Genomic DNA, 17,340 nt, shown 5'->3' with positions numbered 1-17,340 from the left:
ACAGCTGTTACGGGGTTTACCTTAGTATCGCTGCAGCCTCTCGTGTTCCTGCTATGTATGACTAGGCTTCCAAGTCCAAATATGAAATGCTGACCCTTAATTTAAGTAGCTTGAAGCTCTTTCCAAAACACGTTCAGCTTTGGCAAATGTCCAGCAGAAAGGAACAGATATTGCAAGCACTATCCTGATGTCCATACAGCAGGATGGTCCTCTTGTACATTTAGGCAAAACTTCTGAAGGTAATATATTAGCTATTAGCATCAATAAAATTAGCCCCTGATGGAGTAGTGGGTTAAAGCCTTGTGACTTGAAGGTTGGGTTGCTGACCTGAAGGCTGCCAGGTTCGAATCCCACCCAGGGAGAGCGCGGATGAGCTCCCTTTATCAGCTCCAGCTCCATGTGGGGACATGAGAGAAGCCTCCCACAAGGATGATAAAAACATCAAAACATCCAGGCGTCCCCTGGGCAACGTCCTTGCAGACAGCCAATTCTCTCACACCAGAAGTGACTCAGGTTGTTCCTGACACGAAAAAAAAATCAACAAAATTCAATGGTGTTAATTCTTTTTTTGTTTTTGCCTCAGTTATCGTAAAAGTTATAAATTACATTGCTTGTTAGTAATACGTTACTAATGTGTTTATTTTAAATATTTTAAAAGCTAATTAAATATTTAAAATGGCTGAGAAATTTCTAATCAACAAAATAACTTGAAGTCACAAGAAATATTACTCTGATTTATAACATTGTCCTTTTTACAGTATTAAAAGTAACAAAGTTGACACTTGGTAGTGGTGGCAGTAACAGGTAACATCATTATTTGCAAGGCTTTACCACAAAGTTCTAGGTTCAGACAACAGGTAGTGCCTCACAACATTGTAACCTGAAATCATACAAGACTTTAATAGTCAAGACCAACTCTTTCCTAAGCAGCCTATATAAAACACTTGTATGCTATAGTCATCACTTTTGGGGTGGAGGGTTGGAAAATGGAGACAGAGTGGGTGCTGTTCCATTGTATTTCTGTGTCTCATTGGTACAACCAAGTGTAATGCAGTTCTTATTCTGTGAAAAGCTTCCTGAGAACACCACAGGAATTGTGATTAACGTGGCTGAAGAATCCATGAAACCACAATATGTTATTCTCTGACCAAGGACAATTCTAAATGCTTTAGAGCAGTGGTTCCCAGACTTCAGCCTTTTAAGTATTTGGGATTTCATATCCCAGAAAGCTCTGCCAGCTTGACCAACAGGAATTCTGAAAGCTGAAATCCAAAACACCCGGAGAACCAAAGTATGGGAACCACTGCTTTAAAGTGTAGTATTACCTGACATACTAATGAATTTCTGTACTTTTTTTTTGGATTACAGCAGAGTCTCACTTATCCAACATAAACAGGCCGGCAGAATGTTGGATAAGCTAAAATATTGGATAATAAGGAGGGATTAAGGAAAAGATTATTAAACCTCAAATTATGTTATGATTTTACAAATTAAGCACCAAAACATTATGTTTTACAACAAATCGACAGAAAAAGCAGTTCAATACATGGTATTGTTATGTAGCAATTACTGTATTTACGAATTTAACACCAAAACATTGCAATGTATCGAAAACATTGACTACAGAAACATTGCTACTAAAAGGTAGACTGCATTGGATAATACAGAACGTTGGATAAGCGAAGGTTGGGTAAGTGAGATTCTACTGTACTTCCAGACCATAGCCATCTAATTGTGTGATACATTCTTCGTATGAGAGAAGTAGACAAACTAGTGCTTTCCAAATGTTTTGGACTACTGTTTATATAATCCCTTGGCATTCCGGTTTTGTTGTGATCCAGAATATCTGGAGTGTGCCAGATTGGCTACTCCTCCAGTATATGAAGAAGAATCAAGTAAAGCACAGTATTGAATAATGCCAGAAAATTCTTCTACATCAGGAGCTCAACTGGCATAGAAAGCCAAGGTATGAAAGATACACATATTGGCCATCACATTCTTCATGCTTTGTAAGATTTCCAAGTACACCCCCCTGAATTCACTTCATGCATGGTGTGTTGCAGCATCATATTTTTGATTTCGTAGCATTACCTAAAACGAGAAAGTTGCCCACATCTTTCACTACAGACAAACATCCAGGGCACTGAAAGGAAAGAGGCAGCCCCAAATTCCCTTCTACGTTTTTGTTGTCAGACTACAGTGGAATATTGACTTCCTGTCGTATAGTGACTGTGCTCAGTTTTTCTCTGCATCACTTTCTATTTGTTTCAGTAGTGGAGTCGTCCAGCTATACAAGCACACACTTCCTGGGCAGAGAAGTGTTTTAATAGATGCTTCCCATGCTATTTCTCTACAGATCAGAGGAATATTCACACATTTTCTTCCCTCCCCATGAATTGCTGTCCTGTGAGGACGAGACCCTGAATATAATTGAGGAGTGTTTAGCACTCTTACAACTACAGACACTTTCTGCTATCATTCCCTTCTCGACCATTGTTGATCTTTCTAGTTTTTGAGTCACCCTTATCATTAACTAATTCAGAGTTGGCCTCCAGGTGACATAAGTTGCTGTTTTTTGCATTAATGTAGGGTAGCCACTTCTTTTTTTCTGCCCTGTGCCTTGACTCATCCCAAGAGCAACATAATAAAGTAAGTCTAGAATTGTTTTCATTTTGTGCCCATCAGCAAGTAGTTTGTCTAGATGTCCTGAGGTGGAGCACCTGCCTGCCAGTCCAAGCATCTCCCCAAATCGAGATTTGGGTCTGATACTATACTATACAAGACACTATACAAGCAAAAACATTTACACATGCATGCTTCCTCCTGACCTAGTATCTATTTTTAAACTACCCACCCAACACTTGCATTGCTGTATAACCTCTGCCCACTTTGTAAACTGTTTTCAGTGGGATGGAACACATGATTGAATCAGTTTTCAATATAATACTGGAATATTTTGATCCTTGTTTCTATTGAGCATTCTATTGAGCACTTAATTGTGCCCCTCTATTCTGGAATACTGTCCCATTTGAGGGAGATATTGACAAGCTGGAAGGTGCCAGAGGAGGGCAACTAAAATGATCAAAGGTCTGGAGACCATGACCTAAGCGTCTTAACAAGCTGGGTATGTTTAGCCTGCAGAAGAGAAGGTTAAGAGGAGACATGATAGCCATGTGTAACTAAGTGAAAGGATTCCATAAGGAAGAGGGAGCAGGCTTGTTTTCTGCAAACCTGGAGATTAGGACCTAATAGAGCAATGGGTTAAAATTACAAGAAAGGAGATGCCACCTGAACATTAGGAAGAGCTTCCAGACCATAAGAGCAGTTCAACAGTGGGACTCACTGCCTCAGAGGCTCCTTCTTTGGAGACTTTTAAACAGAGGCTGCATGATCTTCTGTTGGAGATGCTTTGATTGTGCTTTTCCTCTATGGCAGCGGGTTTGACTAGATGGCCCATGTGGTCTCTTCCAAGAGCCTAAAACATATGTATTAAAGTGACAGAATGAAGTCTGAAGGTGAGGTGGTAGTATCATTTTCAAATGATCCACCAGATATGGTTACTGCCAATAAAGAGCTTGTTTTAAACTGTCTCTAGTTTATTTTCATTCTCTTTGTCAAATTGTATAATATATGTTTAGTCTGTTTAAATTATTGATACTGTTTCATATTTTTTAAATTGGTCGAACTGGTTGTATTGTATGTTAATCTAAGATTATACATTATAGGACAGGCTTTAAATATATTAATAATAAAAATAAATAGCGATACATGCAGAAGAAAATGCTAGCTAGGTCCTCTCCTTGGTATGCTAGCTTTCTACTTGCACAGTGTGATTCCCCAAACTACAGTTTGAAGCAGTGTGGTGCATTCATTTTAATTTCTTTCTAGGTGCATTGAGTAAACTAGACAAACATGTTTGTTGTACAGTTTGAGCTTTGATAAGATGTCAAAATTGGTGGTGATGTGGAAGCAATAGTGGATAGTGCTGTAATAGCTGTGGGGGCATTTCTCACTGGCAGAAGAAGGTTGTGTGGCATTAAGGGAGAAAGGAAGGCAAAACTATTCTAGCTCATTAAAATGTATGTTTGATTAAAGTGTGAGTAGCCAACACAACCCAGTTTTAATCAGGCCAGTCTTGCTCTGCTAAAAGTTATGTAACACTAACTTCGAAGTTTGATATAGCCAGGGAAACCAAAATAACTCCTTTGTTGTCAACCTCATGGCAAAGCTTTGTCCTATTTCTGTGAACAAGGAGAGATATGAATCTCCACAGTTCAGATTTCACACTCATTGATCTCCCTCTTTCCTTAAGATGGGATGCTATGACCACTGTTGGAAGGATGGAGATCCAAAGCCAGGTTATGCTGTGCTTGTGATAGCTTTCTCATGCTGGGTGTTGTGGATCATGATGGCACTTCAATGTTGATGGGTAGGCTGTATTCCTGTTGAACCATTAGCATTACCTCTGGACCTTGTTCAATGACAGATCTTCTCACTGGAGAGATGCCAAAGCTCAGGTTCACCCAGAAACCAGCATTCTATTCTGGTAGCCCATATCATAATTCTAGATTATAGGTAGGCAAAAGATGACCTTCCTGATGTTGCTGTATTGAAACTCTCATCAGCCCTAGCTAAAGCTAGCATATTGAGTGATGTGGAATGCTGGGAGTTGCAATCCAGCAATATATGGAACACACATTCCATGTGACTTCTTGGGGACCTACTGATTTAGGTGACACAAAGGAATTTAGGGATTTCTGTATGGGTTGAGTATAACACATGCTTGACACCAGAAGTGGGGTTTTTTTTAAATTTTAAAAAGATTTTATAATACCTATATCTGCATGTATGTACCGCGTTTTCCCAAAAATAAGACAGTGTCTTATATTAATTTTTGCTCCCAAAGATGTGCTAGGTCTTATTTTCAGGGGATGTCTTATTTTTCTATGAAGAAGAAATCATATTTATTGTTGAACAAAAAATGAACATTTATTATATACTGTACAGTAGTTGTCATCACAAACCAACATAACCAGACAAACTGAATCCTATCAAGAATTTCTTGTTACTACCATTATTTCCATGTACAACTAGTATGTACATTTACCAATCCTGCATGTTCTGGTGTTCTGTTTGGCAGGTGCTGAGCATGCTTCCAAACAAAAACTTTGCTAGGTCTTACTTTCGGGGGAGGCCTTATATTTAGCAGTTCAGCAAAACTTCTACTAGGTCTTATTTTTCATTGATGTCTTATTTTCGGGGAAACAGGGTATATGTATTGAAATAGCTTGGAGATGGGACTCAAGTCTAAGCATGAAATTAATTTATTTTCCATGAACACAGTCTACAGATAGACCAAAGGTAATTTTATACATAGTATTTTAAAAATAATTTTGTGCATGAAACAAATTATGTGTGCATTGAACCACCAAAACGCAAAGGTGTCACTATCTTAGCATCTCATGTGGACAGTTTTGGATTATTTCAGATTTCAAGATAAGGGGTGCTCAACTTGTATATCCATTGACATTGCAAGCTGGGGGCTGGATGTTGCTACTGTGGATGGATGTTTCTGATTAAAAACCTCCAGTTGCTGAATGCTCGATAAATGTAATATTCATGGATCTCTTCTATTGTCTATTTAAAAAGAATCAAATACCATACCAATATAATACCAATCAAATAACATATTTTGTAGCTATCATGTAAAGTTCTACTTCACCATCCTGCAGTGAGTCTCTACAGATGAAACATCTATACCTCTGGGGTCTATCATATGATCAGTTTTTGCCACAATCTTCCCTATTATGTAAAGGCTGGTGAATTTCAGTGCCTTGGAGAGAGCTGAGATACAGGATGAGCATCCATTATCCAGAGATGTGAAATATCCCAAAATTCTTCACAGTGTGTACCATCACTTTGTTTTTACATGGTTCTGTGTAGACAAAGTTTGTTTCATGCACATTTTTTTCATGTCAGGAGCGACTTGAGAAATTGCAAGTCGCTTCTGATATGAGAGAATTGGCCGTTTACAAGGATGTTGCCCAGAGGACGCCCGGATGTTTTACCATCCTATGGGAGGCTTCTCTCATGTCCCTACATGGGAGGCTGGAGCTTACAAATGGGAGCTCACCCCTCTCCCCAGATTCGAACCGCCGACTTTTCAGTCAGCAATCCTACCTGCACAAGGGTTTAACCCATTGTGGCACTGGGGGCTCCCGATATCATGAAAACATTGTATAAAATTACTTTCAAGCTATGCACATAAGGTGTATATTAAACATAAATAAATTTTCATCTCCAAGATGAAACATCCGGGCGTCCCCTGGGCAACGTCCTTGCAGACGGCCAATTCTCTCACTCCAGAAGCAACTCCGGTTGCTCCTGACACGGAAAAAAAAAAAAAATCTCCAAGATATCTCACTGTGTACGTGTAAGCAAATATTGTTCACTATGTTGTCAAATTATTCGGCATTTTAAAGCACCTCATCTCTTTAGGTCTGTGAAGATCTTTTTAAACCAGGATTTATAGGTCTTTATGCTGTAATAACTTTGTGTTTTGAAATAGTACTTCTATGAGACCAAAAGAAGGTCGCAGACCTGATGAATAACCAGTAAAATCTCCTAGAGACTATGACCACTATTAACCATTTTGGAACAAAAACAATTGTATCAAACTATTAAAAGGGTTGAGCCCAGGGAAACCTTTGGAGGGCTGCAAAAATAGGCTTAAGAGATCTCCTGACCTCCATGATCTACAACAAGTAGTAAGTTTTTAGACCGGTTGCAGCTGTTAAAAGCCTCCACCCAGCTTCCTGTTCTGTGTAGGACATGACAAGATAAGCAGTGTCCTTATGTGACAGATAGGAGTACTAGCTGCTGCAGTCTGGATGTTTGCTCTGTAGGGAGAAGAATCTGGAGGATACAAAAACAAAGGGTTTGTGGACACACATTGTTTCTACATTCTTTAAAACCCAATTGATGCATTGTAATGATGGGTCTCCTCACAGAAATCGAGAAAGTGGTGAACTTAATTTCTGGATTAAAATGCTCTTCGTGCCAAAACACTTTTAATTGTGCTGGTGGTATCACCTATATATTCAATGGGACAGTAGTACCATTTGATGTGGTTAGTTTGTGGCATACATTACAGCAGTGTAGATCTTTAGCATAAGTAACTATGCATTCAATAGCTCTACTGTATACTTTGGCTCAAAACAATTTGAGGTGTTTCATTTTGTTCTGATGGCAAATTGTTTTAACTCAGCCAAAACCAATGTAAGAAGACTTGCTCCATTGCCCTAGAGCAGGGGTCCCCAAACTAAGGCCCGGGGGCCAGATGCGGCCCATCGAAGCCATTTATCCGACCCCACGGCACAAGGGCAGAAGGGGGTTGGGATAAATGACCCAAGGGTTCTCTTCTTCTCTTACAACCCTTATTATTATTTTATTATGACACAGCAAACAAGATAGATACGCTGGATTTCATATCATAAAATCACAAGTCGAACACTTCCCAAGTGTCTAGGACTGTGTGATGTATTTTCGGATGATGCGCGCAGATCCCAGCAGGGTGGCCTTTTGCAGCTGGCAGATCGTAATAATAATAATAATAATAATAATAATAATAATAATTATTATTATTATTGGCATTGAGGCTGGGTGGCCATCTGTCAGGGGTGCTTTGCTTGTGCTTTTGGTGCACAAAGGCAGAAGAGGATTGGACTAAATGGCCCAAGGGATCTCTTCCAACTCTCTTTATTATTATTATTATTAGTAGTAGTAGTAGTAGTATTAGTATTAACATTGAGGCTGGGTGGCCATCTGTCAGGGGTGCTTTGCTTGTGCTTTTGGTGCACAAAGGCAGAAGGAGGTTGGGCTCAATGGCCCAAAGGGTCTCTTCCAACCCTCTTTTTATTATTGTTGTTGTGGTTATTATTATTATTAATTATTATTGCTCGGTGGTCAACTATAGTCCGGCCCTCCAACGGTCTGAAAATCATGAACTGGCCCCCTGTTTAAAAAGTTTGGGGACCCCTGCCCTAGAGCAGGCATGGGCAAACTTTGGCCCTCCAGGTGTTTTGGACTTCAGCCCCCACAATTCCTAACAGCCTGTAGGCTGTTAGGAATTGTGGGAGTTGAAGTCTAAAACACTTGGAGGGCTGAAGTTTGCCCATGCCTGCCCTAGAGTCCCAAGCTGCAGATTTAGCCAAAGGATAGAGCTTCAGGAATTTTCTTCTGCAGCATGTTGAAATGATGGAGACTAAATTTGTTTGAAAAGGATTAGAGAAAGTTGAGGAGGGTCAAGCAGCCATCATATACACTGGAATAGCAGTTGGTAAAGACAGGCAGTGGATGTTTGCAATCTTCTGGAGATTATGGGCTGGATACATTTTGTAACACAGCTAGACTGAAAGGACCTGGTTCTGATTCAGCAAGCCAATTCGTTAGTATGGAGGGTAGTGGTTTTGCTAGCACTTTGGTGGGGGTTCATTTTCCAGAGTCCGTCCAGCAAGCTCTAGTTCTTGCCTTGTCATTTTAATAGTCATTCATGCTAGGATAGGACTTTCAGGGCAACTTGAGAACAGGCCTGTTCAAAGAGAGTTTGGTCAATCTGTTAGATTTGGGGGTGATGCTTTAGTTCACTGCTTGTCACATATTTTTGTAAGAATACAGTGTTCCCTCCCTACTTTGCGGTTTGCTTTTTGCTTCCTCGCTGCTTCGCGGTTTTTTCTGAGTAGTGGCGCATGCGCAAAAAGTGCCACTTTCCCTTTTGCGCATGCACCCTCTGTCTCATTGGCGTCCAGCTGGGCTAATCTGGATGCCGATGAGAAGGAGACGCATGTGCAAATGGGAAACTGGCAGGCGCTGGAGAGGAGGCCGCCAAGAAGAAACGCAGGAAGAAGGCTTAAACTTAAATTCCAGCCAGCTTTCCAGCTGTTAGGAACGATGGGAGCTAAAGTCCAAAACACATGGAGGCCCAAAGGTTGGGAACCACTGGTTTAGCCTAAGATGCTTTATTTCAGCAGTATAATCTAAGGAAAAGGGAGAGTCCTGTTGATGCCACTGTCAAATAGAAATTCCTGCTGATCTACTGCACCCACATACCACTCATCCCAGTCTTTCATGAAGCAGATTTAACATAAATATTGGAAATACATGGTTAGGAGAGGACACAAGTAAGGTGTTGGATTTGTGGAGGAAGGGTACTAGAGAAGAACTGTAAAATGTGCTTTGTACAATTTTGGGGAATGGTTTTGGTGTAATCAATCTGCCCTGGGGTAAGGGGAGCTTGAGATCCTTTTCATGCCGTGTGAGCCTTGGTCCTTTCTTGCTGCTGATAATTTCCCTCCTCTGAATACGTCAGTCCAAGGAGATGTGCTCCAGAGTACGATCCTGTTTGAAATATCTCTTGTTAAAGGCTTTTTATCTGCACAGTCCTGGATGCTTCCTCCACTGTTTGGTTGCATTCACTTGTAATGTTAACCTATCTGCCAGGATTACAAGGGCAAAATATCCATTTCCTCTTCTTTTGAGGATACCTTTCAAAGCTTTTCTTTCTTCTGGATTGTAACTGCAGCTAATCATGACACTCAAACCTGATCAAATGCCTTGAATTGAAACAAGTCAACTTCAAACTCTCATTTGTGAAGCAGACTGTGTCAACAAACCCTAGTTTTAACAAGTCACAGCTTGTTAAGATCAGATGTAACACTGAACTCTGACAGATTTGAAAGATAAAGTGAAATTTCTGTTTTCCTTAGAGCTACACTAGAGGAGGAAGGGAAAATTATATGTCCCAGGGAAGCTGTGAGCTTGAGGCTTGCTGTGGCTTGCCCTCACACACAAAAGCCCAGGACTAGTATTGATGGTATATAGTCCCTTGGAGACCATGGATGCAATGCTTGAGAGAGTGATTCTGGCTGGAGTAACTGAAAACACACACTTGACTCTGATGAGGACTTTGGCTTTTGGTCCGCATGCTGCAGAAGAAGGGAGCTTGGACATCTGTAGTTAGCAGGTCTAAATGCTGCAGGAGGTCCAGGGCAGCCAGACTGAGTGACCATCTTGGTCAAACTGGATTGAGTTGGGTTTGCAGCCAGCCTGGCAAAGGCCATTACTCTCCCAGCAGCAGATGGTGCCTGTCAAGGGATGCTGGGAGGGGAGGAGCAAGGTGGTTGCCTTGGTGATTTCTCCATCTCCACAGCAACGGAAAGGTCACGCAGAGGGTCCCTCTTGCTCTCTTCCTGTTCAGGAAGATCTCTCTGCGCCCGAGTCAGAAGGTGGGGCTGGAACAAGGGGCTCTGCTGGGGTGGACATTGGCAATGGTTGGCATGGCTTCCAAAGTGAAATGATGGTACATTTGAGACTGGGTTGCAGCAGGTCCAGATGCTCTTAGATTGGAGTCAAATGGCATGTGAGTGAGAAGGAACTCCAGAATGCATAAAGTTCATCTTCCCAAGAGAGAATAACTTAATCATTGTTCATGTGTATGCCAGGTCATTTAAATCTGTGTCAAGCGAAAATGGCATCCTGCTTTGCATTGAGCAAAAATCATTTATGGGAACACACACATTCCTTAATTTATACCATTAGAGACTGAAGGAGCTGCAGCTATGTCTAGGTACAACCAATGTCTGTGGATGGTGGCAAAGAAGAGGTGGAGCAGTTTACTCTGGGACATCCTATGTGTGTGAGACTTTGTTTCCAGGGTAGTCATTTGTTTTGGAACAAAGCTAGAAAAATTCATTGAAAAGCCCACCAACATTTGGTGCATTCTCGAAGCCATAGTCCCAAAAGTGACTCTTCAAACTTTGCTTTGGAGCAGCTACATGGAGAAGAATGAATCTTACTAATGGGACAGCACATTCATCAAAAAGCATTTAGTATAGAAAGTGCACTCATTGCAATATTTTGATCACAACTGTGTAGTTCAGCATTGGCAGAAATGTATATGGGTGAAATGTTGGGATCTGGAAACCTTGAATCCTATTGCAATTACTATCCCCTACAACATTTGAGCAGAGGCCTTCTTAAATGCAACTATCTCCTTCTTTCTCCCCAACCTCCATGGTGGGAATTGTGTGTTGGTTCTCTAGACCTTCTCATCTTGAATTAAGCAGCCAGGGCCAATGACTGGGTGCTGAAGGTGAAGTGCTGTGGAATGTGCTACCCAGACAGGATGGCACCTGGCAGGGTTATAACAGGTCTTTCTAGCTTGGCAGGGCTTGTTGTATTGGTACATTGGTTGCATTGGTATGGTGTTTCTTCTGTGGGAAATAGAAGCCTAGTCTGTTCTTCTAGGCTGAAGTACATTTGTCAAGTGAATGAGAGGAAAATCCATAGCTATGCCATAATAAGTGGGGCACAGTGGGGAGAAAATCCAGAATATGTGTCACTAGACTGCAACGCCTGTGACATACATTGATGGAGCAGCCAATGGAGCCCTCTAGTGACACTTTCTGGTTGGTTGCAGAAATCATACCTACCTTGTAAAGTACAATAGGTTGCATACAAATATTCTAAACACAACAGTCTCCAGGTAATGTGGAAGAAGATACTGTACTCTCCTACCACGTTTAAGCTCATATCTATCCCTCCTTTGATCCACCATTCTCCCATTGCCTCTCCTGGGCTCCATACTGTCCAGCAAAATTTCAGTAAAACTTCACTTGCAGAAGAGGCAGGAGAAATGGCTAAAGAAAAAGATCTAAATTGGTGATCTCAATATTGGCAGAACTTCCAAGGTTTTTCTCAGATATGTACAAAGAAGCCATTCATAAATCTGTATAACTAAAGAGGGAAGATGAAGTAGTGGAACAAAAAGTAGAAATAGAACAAATATGTTCATAGTTGCCCCACAAAGGACAAAGGGGTTAAAATGGAGTAGCAAATCCATGTTCCTGATCTAATTCTTTTAGTCATGGCAACTAAAACTGCAGTCACGGGGCTTGTTGTCACACCTTTTGTGGGTAGTCAGCCGCTCCCCTCCAGACATTCCCATTGCCTCGGCACTATAAGAGAATTTTGCAAGATAAGTTGCTCTCGTTGCAATGGCGTAGTAATGGTGAGGCCGCTGACCATATTTTAGCTTTTGGGGATCACTGGTGGTCCACGGACCACAGGTTGGGAAACACTGTTCTAAGGTTAGACTAATTTTTCATGAAAGAATGCATGAGAATGAAGTTATGTGGTATTTAGCACTAGAAGTAAGAAGTGAATTATAACACTACTTGAACACTTCCAGTCTTTTGGGATTTAGAAATCACAATCAGATCTAGTATTTGGGTAGGAGACCACCAGCAAACTCTTATTTTTTTATTTATTTCCAGCATTTATACCCCGCCCTTCTCACCTGGGGGGACTCAGGGCGGTTTACAACAGTTGGCAACATTTAATGCCAAGAACATAATAATAAAACAAAAACAGTACATATAATCAATTAAAACTATAAAAATACATCATTAAAATACATCATAACAATTAAAACATATGTAAATTAGATCCATTGGGTAGGGTTGGTTTAGGAAATAATATTTCCTCAAATTCTGGAGAATAGCAGCCAATCCAAATTGATAATGTTGGGCTAAAAGAACCAGTGATCAGATTCGTATTCATATATTCCGTTTGGGAGGGAAAGCATAAAGGTGTAGTTTTCGTTGGAGATTGCTACTATAGACAACATTTTATTTAAAAACTAATTGGAGGATGGACATTATGTTCAAGGGTGGACAAAGTGGAGGTTGCATGTGCAGAATTCTCCACAGATTCTGGGCCAACAAGATCAATTTTGTCATATTTTTCCTTCACTTGGCCACTATGTCCAGAAGAGGACATCTCTGAAAACCAGGAAGTGAACCAGAAGTGACTTTTAGGTCATTTCTGGTTTGCTTCCTGTTGTTAAAAAAGGTCATTTCCTGTTATAATAAACATGTTCTTTTTTGAAGGGATGACAAAAATGCTCCCTCATCTCTAGCAACATTTTATTGAGGAAAAAAGTTTTGACTTCTGTTTAGGAAAGGCTGTACCAAGGTCTCCTTGGGGAACAGTCTTACTCCCTAACCTCTAATAGTTGTCCAAACCTATTACATAGTTACGATATTTTTAGTTTTTAGTAATGTTCTATATGGGCTGGGGGGGGGGAGAGAGATTAGACAGGAGGAGTTAACTCGGAAATTTAACTAAATTTCAACCCACACTTCCCTTGACTCTGCATATGACCTTGCATGAGTCATATGTCAGGTCCCCTTTCTCCATCAGCACATAATAGAACTAATAACCTCACACTGCACCAGGAAGGATGTGAAATACTCGGAATGCTTTGATATTATGATAAAAGAGGTTCTCACAGTTTGCTTCACTGCTTGTAACTGCCTACATTTACCAGATAAAGGACTTTGTGGCAGATTTCTGGTAGTACGTAAATGGGAGGGAGCTATTCTTTTCTTCTTGGAACATATAACTTTTAAGATCTTTCCCTAAATCTCAAAATGACTGCTGAGTGTCTAGAAAATCTTTCCTATCTTGATACTTTTTAAAATAAATGTTTAACCATATATCCCCTCACTCACAACCAGTGTCACCAGTGGCTGTCTTGATTGAGAATGATAGGAATTGATGCTCTCCAGATGTATCAGACAGTAAATAGGGGAACAATAATCGAGATATAAACCCCACTTGCCTAGTTTCCAACAGACCTCACAACCCCTGAGGGCGCCTGCCATAGATATGGGCCAAAAGTCAGGAGAAAATGCTTCTGGAACATGGCCATCCAGCCCAGAAAACTCACAGCAATCCAATCCAGATGTTGTTTGTGATAGTGGTGGAAATGTGTGTACCTGGTTTGCTAATGGCAAGCATTTCTAGAGAATTAATTTGTAAAATCTTGAGATGATAGGAAGGAATGTTCTGTTCCAAATTGCAGACCAGAGATACATTTGAAAAACTTTGCTCCATATAAAAGCCTCGTAAAGCTATTACTGCAGGAAGAGGGGGGAGGGAGTTAATGAAGTGTTTCCCAGCATTTGATTCTCTCCAGATTCTGTTAGCCTACAACTCTTGTGATCCCTCATTACTGGCCCTTTTGGCTGAGACCCTCGGAATTGAAATCCAGCTGTATTTTGGTCCAACTGGATGGGAGCCACCGTATCCCATTAATCTTTTCCCGGCTGCACTATTTGCAGCGGAGTATGTGAAGGAGAGGAACCCCTGGTGGGGCAGCGGGTTAAACCACTGAACTTGCCCAAAAGATTGGCGGTTTGAATTTGGGGAGCGGGGTGAGCTCCTGCTGTTAGCCCCAGCTTCTGCCAACCTAGCAGTTTGAAAACATGCAAATGTGAGTAGATCAATAGGTGCCGCTCCAGGCGGGAAGGTAAAGGCACTCTATGCAGTCATGCTGGCCACATGACCTTGGAGGTGTCTACGGACAACGCCGGCTCTTTGGCTTAGAAATGGAGATGAGCACCAACTCCTAGAGTCGGACACAACTAGACTTAATGTCAACCTTTACCTTTATGTGAAAGAGGCAGAATGAATGAAGAGAATTATTCAAAAAGTTCTATTCTAGAGCTGTCCTACGTTTTTGCTTTTCCTGGTTCTTTTTATAAGGAAATGACAGAATTGATAGAGGATGAGGATTGTAAAACAACCTCTTGGCACTGATGTTTTACATAAAGAGCCAGTATCCCATACAAGTTTGCATATGGCAAGACGTTTCCAAGCAGTAAACTATCCACAGCACTTAGCATGCTGGAAACCAAAGCACTTGCAAGCGTTAAAAATCACAATAGTAGTAGGGTAGCACTCACCAATACTGATTAAAATATTCATCTTTTCTCAGGAACTCTGCTACTATTTCCATTGTACATCTACACACAAAAGAGTTCGGCATTGATCTGGGGATGTATACATTTTTGTTCCCTGGGAACAGGGAATGCTTCCACACTGAATAGTGACCACCTTTGCTCTCTGAGCTCAAGATTTGTGCTCTGGGTTCGTCCATCATTCAGCTCAGTAGTCACACACACAATGAAATAGCACTCACAGTCTCAAAATGACCCTGACCAAATACGGTATTGCTTCCCTTCATTTCAAACTCCTCTAAAATTGGCTGAAACATCACTTCTGGGTCTGGAGAAAAAACATACCCATGCTACTTACTTGGTTTGCTTGATGATGGAAATTGGCCCATGTACCTGGCACAGTTGCCCCTGCTTGCTCTAAGAAGATGCAGTAGATTCCTCATTTACTATGAATGTGGTACCACTTTTTTGATATTGAAAGCAGCCTTGCAAATGTTAGTGCAAGAAAGAACATCCCTGCCTCCTCCGCCAGCCTTTTTGCATTGGTTTTGCTAACAGCAGTTTCCTCCTGCCTTAGACTCCTTTCCCTAACTTGAAAATGTAGCCTTGAGTTGGACAGTGGTTAGTTTCCCTAGAACCCTTCTCTTTTCCTCCCAAACCAAGTGGGATTTAAAGCTACTGTAGTGTTGTGTGATGTTTCCACAGTTGAGCCAGGCATAGCATTGTGCTTTGAAAAACTTTTGACCTCTTCTCTGGGGCTTTGCATCAGAAGGAAGGAACACACACATCCACAGCCTTTTGCTCTGTTTCCTTTGCTGGGGAACCACACAATGCAGTAGTTATGAGAGCTATTGTTATGCCTTTTGGCTTCTGGAAGTGTAGAAGAAAGTACAGCTGCTGTAATGCTCTGCTGTGTTTTCCTGGCTTGGGGAACCTTATATTTCCCTTTACCAGTGATCACAGTGTGGCAAAATGTAACCAGTTCATCTTTATGTTTATGTTATGCCTAATGTAACATATTGCATTACGACATTTCTTTTGTCAGAAGGGGTTGAGTCATGAATTATATGGTAGCAGGGTGGAAGCTGAAAGAACTGTAACATCATGAAGATAAGACAGATATGTCATTCTTATGGTCTACTCCTGAAGACGTTGCCTTTATTTATTGTTTTCCCCCCTCCTTTTGTCTTAGGCTGTTCCTCTAAGTCATTCAAGCTGTACTCTCCAAAGGAGCCCCCAAACGGCAACGCCTTCCCCCCTTTCCACCCAGGCACTATGCTGGATCGAGATGTGGGGTAAGCTTTCCTTTATATTAACCTTTACACAATTACAAAGAAAGTAAGAACATCACAAGGAATACAAAACACACACAATCAACACTGCAAGAGACTCACAACATGCAAAGTGAATGAGAGGCTCTTTTGTGGTACAACTTTGTGGGGTGTCCTCTGCTTCTCCCCTCCAAAAGACAGCTAAGCCCTGTTTCTATTGCTTTTTTCTGGTCATTTGCAGATTTGCAGCCATAAGCTAAGGCTGTCCTTTTCCCAAATCAAATGAGTGAAGCTCAGCATGCAGAATACTGAACACTACCCTTAAGCCCTTAGCCCAGTGGTTCTCAACCTGTGGGTCCCCAAGTGTTTACCAGCTGTTAGGATTTCTGGGAGTTGAAGGCCAAAACATCTGGGGATCCATGGGTTGAGAACCACTGGCTTAAGTCCTTAGCCCTTCTTCCCAGCTGATTCTGCAGCTTCTCTTCTTCCTAGAAGAGTGAAAATGATGAGCAATTCCAATTCTAGAGATACAGGCACTAGAGAACAATGGGATCTCTTGTATCAGGGTGGGTAAGAGTTAGACTTTCAGATTCCTTGTGTTCAGATGCAGACAGGAATGTGTTTGTGGGAAGAAACACAAATTTTGCAAGTTAGATATTGATGGGAGAAAGCTAAGAATTTGTCAGTGAGGTGGAGGAGAAAGGTGGAAAGGGGAGTCCCAGGTCCCAATCCACTGCTGGCTTTGCAAATGCCCACACCTGGCAGGCAGCTCACAACTAGCCATGCATTTATCCTTTAGTTTTACATGGTCACGGTAAGGTAAGCAAAGAATATGAAGAGTGAAGGAAAGAAAATAAAGACCAGACAAAGCTGAGAGATTTAAAATTAAAAGGTACTGTATAAATTTTAGGTTTAAAAAAAACAAAACCTCAGAAATCTAGGTCAACCTATCCATGGGTATCTTAATAAAAATGTTATACTTTTTTGATAAGAAGTGGATGCAAGGAAACACTGGAGAGATATGGGATATCAAAAAAGAAACCATCGCCTTTTCTGAGTAGAGTGGTAAAAGGCAAGAGGTGAGTCCATCGTGGGAAAACCTAAAAGAAGCAATGAGAGAGGGAGAGGGTGAAAGGGTGGGAGAGGAATAGTCCCCTTCTCTGAGTAGATTAGGGAATGGTCTTCTTGAATGCCTGGATAGGAAACTGGCAACTGGCTACCTGGGGCAGTTCTAGCACCTTCCCCTCTCCATGGAATGACCTTTAATT

The 17,340-nt window shown here is 41.2% G+C and overlaps 1 protein-coding gene across 5 annotated transcripts in view; it reads left to right on the top strand.

The window, feature by feature from the left end:
• ldb1 (LIM domain binding 1) overlaps window positions 1-17,340 on the top strand; it is a 78,592-nt gene that overhangs the window by 46,777 nt on the left and 14,475 nt on the right. For all 5 annotated transcript variants that reach the window (XM_003224229.4, XM_008116066.3, XM_008116069.3 and 2 more), the window contains exon 2: window positions 15,994-16,096. In XM_003224229.4, the coding sequence (XP_003224277.2) occupies window positions 15,994-16,096 (103 nt within the window). The remainder of the gene's footprint in view (window positions 1-15,993; window positions 16,097-17,340) is intronic.

This window comes from Anolis carolinensis, chromosome 3, assembly GCF_035594765.1.
Source record: "Anolis carolinensis isolate JA03-04 chromosome 3, rAnoCar3.1.pri, whole genome shotgun sequence".
Classification (NCBI taxonomy): domain Eukaryota; kingdom Metazoa; phylum Chordata; class Lepidosauria; order Squamata; family Dactyloidae; genus Anolis; species Anolis carolinensis.
The sequence above is the reverse complement of the archived record's forward strand: the minus strand, read 5'-3'. Positions and strand labels throughout refer to the sequence as shown.